This window comes from Chenopodium quinoa, unplaced genomic scaffold, assembly GCF_001683475.1.
Source record: "Chenopodium quinoa cultivar QQ74 unplaced genomic scaffold, ASM168347v1, whole genome shotgun sequence".
Lineage (NCBI taxonomy): Eukaryota > Viridiplantae > Streptophyta > Magnoliopsida > Caryophyllales > Amaranthaceae > Chenopodium > Chenopodium quinoa.
The window spans coordinates 1,853,815-1,861,923 of record NW_018744113.1 but is presented as its reverse complement, the minus strand read 5'-3'; the positions used below and the strand labels follow the sequence as shown (position 1 = coordinate 1,861,923).

At 34.7% G+C, this 8,109-nt stretch overlaps 1 protein-coding gene across 1 annotated transcript; it reads right to left on the bottom strand.

The window, feature by feature from the left end:
- Window positions 1–1,209: 1,209 nt before the first annotated feature.
- On the bottom strand, window positions 1,210–7,213 carry LOC110692487 (NADH dehydrogenase [ubiquinone] 1 alpha subcomplex subunit 13-B). Its single transcript, XM_021869497.1, has 3 exons — window positions 6,854–7,213; window positions 1,782–1,853; window positions 1,210–1,677 (listed from the first exon to the last, which is right to left on the bottom strand). The coding sequence occupies exons 1-3, from the start codon at window positions 7,066–7,068 to the stop codon at window positions 1,533–1,535; spliced, it is 432 nt and encodes a 143-aa protein (XP_021725189.1). The 5' UTR covers window positions 7,069–7,213; the 3' UTR covers window positions 1,210–1,532.
- Window positions 7,214–8,109: the final 896 nt, after the last annotated feature.

Below are 8,109 nucleotides of genomic sequence, written 5' to 3'. Positions count from 1 at the left end.
TAATGCTTCTAATTTCCTTGATCACGCACATTAAGATTCTGTAAATTCTCATTAGTATGTTTGAATAACTTGAATTAATGACTTGATCAAAGACTCTTGACAATAATTTTTCTTTCTAACTAGCCATAGTTTCTTGCAAGTGCGTTTTGGAGGGTGAGATCAGCATGGTTCTTAAACCTTCCTAGAATCGTGGGAATGCCAAGATTTGACATGCTCATCTAGTGATCAACTACCCTCATCTTCAGAAGATTGGTCAACACTTCCAATTTTGAAAGACATACCCCTTTGCTAAACAATACCTCCAATTTATCAAAATTAATTGAATGGGTCATCCCTACCTATTGAATAAAAAAATTACCTCAATATCGAGTTACACATAATTAAAATACGAAATTTAATTAGTATGTTTAAAACTTTGTGTCAGTCAAATTGTATCGACTAAATAGAGACAAAGGAAATACTGTGTCATTTTTTATTTATGACTACACTTGTAGAATATTAAAGTGGATTCTAGCTATATTACACCTAAAATTTCTTCCACCGTTTAAATGATCTACAATGATTATAAACCTATCGCTAAATTCCAACATTTTCCAACAAAGAAAAACCCAATTAATATCCTATATAAACAAAACATGTTTATATTATCAAATTTTCTCTCCTTTCCTCCCATGAACACTATTTCCTTCTCTCTCCTCCCCTCCCATGGTCAATTGGTCATGCTGGCGATCAACCACTTACAAAAGACACCCTAGTAGCAAGTAGCAAAGTATGTAAAGTGGGTACATACTAACCCCTTAGGTGTTAGTGGTCATCCGGTGGTCAATTGATGGTGCTAATGGTCATGCAGTGGTGCAGCAGGTGGTACCAGTGGTCATGTGGTGGTGATAGAGGAGAGAAAAAGGGAGAGTGGCGGCTAAATTTACAAAACCCTTAATATAGACATGTTTTGAAAGATATATATGCAGAGATTGGTATTTGTTGTCATAAAAGCCATTGATATTTGGAAAAAAAAAAAAATGAAGTCCAAGTTCACGATTGTCATAATATATAGACAAATTAGTAAGGTTTTCCCTTGAGAAATTTTGTACCTTTTCAATATCACAATAATGAATATAGATAAGACTATCGAAGCACGCTTAGGAAGAATGGTGTTTGGGATGCTTATTAAACCTTAAAACCAGAGAGCTAATTTATGCAAGACTGTCAAGACATACAAAACACCGCGTATCATACTATCATGTATGACTTCGAATTCAAATATTACACAACAAAGGTTATAAAATCTTTTCTTTGAAATGCCAACAGCAATTCCTTGTGACATTTAATGACAAAATTATGAAGACAAAGTAAAGGAAGAAAAACACTAGTGCCGTACACAAAAAATAAAATGGCAATCATATTTATAACAGCAGCAAATAGACACACTCACTCACTGTGAGAATAAAGAAATATTTGGATTACTACATTATTATTTCTTCTGCTGCAGCAAGGGATGAACAAGATCTTAAACGAGACATCCTCAAAATGGATCACCAAACTTCAGGACGAAGTTCACCAGTTGCAGGAGGCATCCATCTCCCAGAATGGTATACATTCTCACCTACCTTCCAGCCAGGCACATTCTTCATGATTCTGGCCTCATCTTCTAGGTATTTTTTCCATTCTTTGACAAATCTGTGAATCATGATGAATCATTTAGACTGATGTATAATAACCAGAGCAACATTATATAAACAAGAGGAAGTGATATATCACAGACTAATACAACGCTTAACTACCTTTCATCCTCTTCTGCCTGCAGCAAAGGCAGTATGGCTCGGCGAGCAGCATACTTCTCTTCCTTGATTGCCCTATTCATAAAATTAGCATAAGTACATAATGTTCAACATGTAATCAAGGTAACACTAAGCAAAAGCGTATTTTCATTCCACAACAATTATTCATTGACTTGTGTTTATGTTTAAATTTTTCTAAAAACCTTAGCAGTTATGAATAAACTTAAAATTCATATATCATATGTACACAATACAGTGCAGTTGCTTATAGGAGATTTAGAGTGACAAGTGGACACTAATTACCATAGAAAGTGTACAAGAAACTTAAGGCAATCTCTCCTATGTGGGTATTTGAAGTGCTTTAGTGCTCAATTTTGAAGATAGGAATGCAAAAAGACAAGAGGGAATGAGACAATAGAGAGACTAACTTAACATCTAGACTTGACTGTCTCACTTCCAGTAGGCCACATGCTATTTTCACCAAATAAACAGTTCTTTAAAAGAATATTAATAATAATTACAAAATCTACAACATATCAGGAAAGAGGTCCTGGAAAAGCATCAAGGTCAAGGATGTAGAGGGGATTGCAATTTATATAGGTTCTTGATAGAGAAGAACTGGTTTGATTGAGGGTAAATCAGCTTAGCAATAGGAGTGCACTAAGGTAAAGCACAGGACAATGAACACTAATAATGGGTGGCAATGGGTAATTCCTACAAGCACCACCCCTTAAATGAACCCAAGAAAGCTTTTTGCATGTGCATGTACCAAGTTTAGGTAAGGTACCCATTTTCATTGGCTCCATGATCCACTTATCTATTGCTTAACCATTTTAAATAGGATTTATATTCACTCATTTTTATAGGAAACATATAAACAAATAAGTGAATGTGTATGTCATAATTTCTTCATGACCATAAGATTATTTAATTTTCAAGTCATTTTCAACTTAGATAAAACAATCCAGGGTCTCTAATTTCAAGCCCTAGACCAAGTCATGATTTGAAATATGCCCAATCCAAGCCTCCAAAAACCTAGGTTACCCAAGGCTTCAGTAGCAATTGATGCAAATGCTAAAAGCTTCTGGAAAGGGTCAATTCTAGCAAAGCCGGAAAGGGTGGTAAATTATGTAGCAAAGACATCTAGTAAGGCCCTGTTCACTTCACCTTAAAAAAACAATATTTAGTAAAAATAATTTCAATTTAGTTTAAATAAGTTTAATACAGTAAAATTAATTTAATTTCAGTATAAATAGTTTCAATTAAGTAGTAATCAATAGCTTTAAAGAACAAATGTAATAGAAAATCTGTATATATATATAAAAAAAAAAAAAAAAAAAAAAAAATTCCACTCATCAAAATTAATTTCAATTCAGTAAAATTAATTTCAATTCATTAAAAATTAGTTAAGTTCGGCAAAAATAATTTCAGTTCAGTAATAATAATTTCAGGTCAGCAAAAAAATAAGGTGAATGAACAGGGCCTTACAAAAAAGTCAAGTGGCAAATTCATGGCAGGAGAGGTTTGGTTGAAGATTTGAGATTTTATGATTGGAAAAGAATTCTTGAGCAGAGATTTTGCCTGTCAGCCCCCAAAATTCATGGCAGGAGAGGTTTGGTTGAAGATTTAAGGTTTTAAAAGAATTCCGGTTGGGGAGACTTTGCCTGTCAGCCCCCAAAATTCATGAATGATGAGATAATCCTGTATTCCTGTTTATATAGCATCAATTGACCTCAGTGAACAGCATTGCTACTACTTCAAACAGCCTTTTTTGGTTCTGTAATTGATCACAGAGTTCAATCCATTCTGCAAAATAGAGATATGGTTGATTGTAGTAGACAGGCCTAACAAAGAAGCCTACTGTCCTATAATATTTTATAAGAAATGATTAGAATTAAATCCCTAAACCCAAGACCATTTACTTCTTCAGATGAAAGAATGGAAACCTGGCCCTATTTTCTTTCATATATAAATTTGAAACGATAGGAAAAAAAAAAAAAAAAAAAAAAAAAAATCATTGTCCACATAAACTTGACAGAGAAGGAAACTTTAAGCCAAACATAATTCAACAGATGAATGATTGGCAGCCTGTTACCAATTTTTCCTGGACATATGAGCGCATATAAGTGATATAACCTCCTCCACAAAACCAATCACTCTCCCTGTCTCCCAAAGAAGAGCTGTGCTGGATGAGGGATAATTTTTTTCAGAAAATTGATGGGATGCACATGGCATTACAGAGTCATACTCTTAATAAAAAAAGAGTTGGCTATAAATTTTAGCCAAGTCATAGATGCTCAATTTACAAGTAACCATTCTTTCCCCTCATAGAAAACCCCAAGCAATCTTCATCCATCCAGCTACGGCATCCATTTCCAGAATAACCTGCTCCTTTTAGTAGGCTAGTGGCTAAAAGGGGCTCTTTAAACACCAAATATGAGGCCCATAAATGATATTGTTTTAATTAACCTCTAGTGTCTTAGTAATCATAAACCATTAAAACCAAGTAAGAGATAACCTCACTATTTTAAAAGCATAGTTATATATGATCTCAGCAATTCAAGTTCTTCCATTTTCATCTTACCACCAAATAACCACAAAATTACTAACAGCTTAAGGCCCAACAAAAGAACTTAGCATTCAAATTATACAGTATGCATGAACAAAATTCAGCCTTCTCCCACAAAAGAATGTAAAAAATAAACCTATAAGTGGGGTGACACTATCATCAAAGTAGTCTATAATTTTCATATCAACCAAATGTATATACCATTCTACAACTTAAGCACATACACACACACCAATAACAAAGAAAAGGGTAGCTAACCATGCACTTCTTTAAGCATGTCCCATGGACGACAAATCATTAAATTGCTGGCTTCCATAATATTGCCTTGTGTCAATTTAATACTGTATGAGCTCAATTTTGAAGGGGAAGAGTAATTAAAAGAAGGGTAGTAGTTGAACTAGATGAATCATCATAAATATTCAAAACACATTAATTGCTAGCCAGCAGACACCCTAGTCCTTGATGAATAGCAACTGAACAAAGATAATTCTGCATTAAATGACACCAATATGAAGATAATCTCTTAGGTGCACCCATTCAAGCAGCAGTAGACTCTTATAAAAGGTTGGAACTTGGCCACAATATCATCTTCCCTGTCAAAAGATTCACACTGTACTTTCCTAAACACAAGGACTCAGTAATCCACATAAGAAGATGAAATAGACTAGAAAGAAAGCTTAATTCATGGAAAAATTATATTAAAGTCAGGACTCATATATAAAATGAGTATCCCAGTGAAATGTCAGGGATAAACGGTGTCACATCAAAGAATCAGATCCTGAAGGAAATGGAACTTGCCGCTAGGTTTACAATTGACATGGTAAACACCCTACAATAGTAGTCACTATGAGTAAAGTGCAGGAAATCAGCACAAGATACAGGCCATACAGCTACAATCAAGCATAAAGAGGCACAGACTCATTGCAAGGGAAATCAGAAATTGTAAAGCAATTTGTAGTATTAAAAGAGAATCCACCACGTAAATGTGAATGGTTGTATTTGTATAGGTTGATTACACTGATTAATCAGTATAATCCTACCTTGGCCCTATTCTATCTATTGTTCTCTATAATCTATGTTACAATTCTTTATTAATCTCTTATATCTGAGGCTAATCTACTATGTTGAGCGAGAAATGCCCTAACTATCACTTGGATTCCTAGCATAATAAAAGGTAAATGGTAACACTAGGAAAATAATTGGAGGGGTGAGATAGCTTAAAACCTCACAACACCTTAACCACTTATCGTCATCATTGGTAATTAGAGTAAGAGTAAACTAAAATGTGTGAAGAGAGAATCATATCTTGAAGTTCATTTATCCAAGGAAGAACCAATACAATAAACAAAGTACATTCTCAATCTGCATCAACCCTTCAACATGGAATAGCATAGAACAATGCAATGAAGAAAAGGTCCATTCTCAATCTGCATCAACCCTTCAACATGGCTTCTCATCAACAAATCTTATGCAACTACTAGGATGACCCTAGTCGACCATTCTAGCTAGACTGTTATGGTCAAGCAAACTGTGAGTGATAGGCGTATTTACAACATACCCCACATTCATTGGCCAAGACAAATAAGACATTTTCTAGAGTATCAACAAACCTTTCATTCCACCCTATCACAAAATAAGTAAAATGGCACAGCAAAAAGTCATTGGCCAAGTTACCACAAGGGCCACAACTAACTTACCCATGAAAGGCATATTCTATTATGTTTAGCACCCTTGCCATAGCTCAACCCATAGATATATTCTTACAGCACATTAACCTTATTCGCCAATATGTTCGACACCCAAAGTCTATACTGGTTAACCATTCCTCACACAACAAACACCAACAATTTTCAAACTACCCAACAAACCAATTTACCATACCAATTACCAAAAACTTCACAAAGGCCAATAATCCTCGCCTTTAGCAAACTCTAAATTGAGTCCACTAAACACTGCTCATTCAGTTCCACATTCCAATCACATTACATCCCATAATCTCTTAAAGCTCACAAACAATAACCCAGCAACAATCTCAAACAACTATTCAACAAAACCTTCAAAACCCGATGTAATTTCCTGGCAATCGAAGGTATTTTCACGCCAATATTCAAATTCTCAATATACCCATCAATCCAATTCGATCCCTTAACCCATTTATCATACCAACAATTTCACAAACCCTAAATTAAGTCCACTAAACGTAGCTCATTCAGCTCCATATTCCAATCACATTACATCCCATAAACTCTTAAAAGCTCACAAACAGCAACCCAACAACAATCTCAAACACCAATCAACAAAATCATCAAAAACCCATGTAATTTCCTGCCAATCCAAGCCATTTTCACGTCAATATTCCAATCCCCAATATACCCATCAATCAAACTCAATCCCCAAAATACCCATCAATCAAATTCAATCGAAAATAGCAACAGTAAGTCAAATGCGTAAAATAAACAAGATCCAGGTTAAACAAAAGAAAAAGTGAGAAAAATATAGAAAATACCGGCGCTTCTTGTTGCCCTCGCCAACCTGGTACATACCCCAAGCGAAAGCGCCGAAAGTGGTGAGGAAGATGGCCATGGCGCTAGGACCTTTGGTGGGGATACGACGAGCGTAACGAACAGGAGCGAAACCACCAGGTGGAGGTCCATCTTGAAGGAAAGGCATGTCCTTCACACTCGCCATTCCTGGCTTGTTCCTGATCACTGCCTCCGTCATTTCCTCTCTCTACGAATTCGATCGTCGCTTTGATTGAGTGATTGGTTGGGTGTTGGGGTGTCTGATGAGCTAGCTATGCAAGGGGATTTGCCGCAAAGGGCGAGTACTATTTGTGGGTGGGCTATGGTGATGGGTGTGAGAGTTGGAGAAAGGGTGGTTTTTTAGATCCATGGACCCATTGTATTTTTTAAATGGAGTACTCATTTGGTTCCATTTTCCATATCAGGGTCCGATTTGGTGCACTTTGACACTAAGGTACCTAGTTTAATCACATAGAATAAACATTTTTTCGTTTATCTAAGTGGCAAATTCGTGATTATATTCTTCGGTTTCCATTACAACTCAATAAAAATTAGGATTTGGTTTTTTTTATCACACCAACACTTCTAAAACTTTTATTTTACTACTAAAAAATTTTAAAAATTTGTGTTTTACCACCTACAGTCAAGGAAACCGTTAAATCTAACATTTAAAAAAAGTTCTTTGATTTTCGTGCACAAAACATGTCCTTCATAAGTTTACGGGGGCATTATGGCTCTATGTATCCAATTGAAGTTAGAATTGGCAAAAGATGATAAAAAAATGTCTTATTTTGCATGTTTTACGCAAATCCAGATATTTTGAAGTAGGAAAAACGAGTCATTTACAATCATTTTTGTCAATTTTGAGCTCAAATTGGATCTAAAGGACTAAAATACACCCCAAAACCCTTAAAAACCATGTGTTTGGTACAAAAATCGAAGAATTTAAAAAATTTTGTAATGTTCACTAGTTTTTTTTTACTGACAGGTGATAAAAAATAATTTTTAATTTTTTTGGTGGTAAAATAAAAGTTTAGAAGTTTTGGTGGTAAAAAACAATATTTTGATTTTTTTTGTGGTAAAAGTAAAAAAATAATAAATAAATAAAATAAAATAAAATAAATAAAAAACCTAAAAAATAATTTAAAACAAATAAATAAAGAAAAATATAAACTGGCATATCATTGGTTAACTCACGCCATTAACATATTTTTGAGCTGTTAAGTATTTGCGCATAGCT

Excerpts from the sequence above, each read along its gene's own strand:
- LOC110692487 (XM_021869497.1), bottom strand. The coding sequence starts at position 7,068 with ATGACGGAGGCAGTGATCAGGAACAAGCCAGGAATGGCGAGTGTGAAG. Across the intron at positions 1,854-6,853 it reads GAGGGCAACAAGAAGCGCCG|GGCAATCAAGGAAGAGAAGT; the intron begins GTATTTTCTATA and ends TTTTATGAATAG. Across the intron at positions 1,678-1,781 it reads CAGGCAGAAGAGGATGAAAG|ATTTGTCAAAGAATGGAAAA; the intron begins GTAGTTAAGCGT and ends CATGATTCACAG.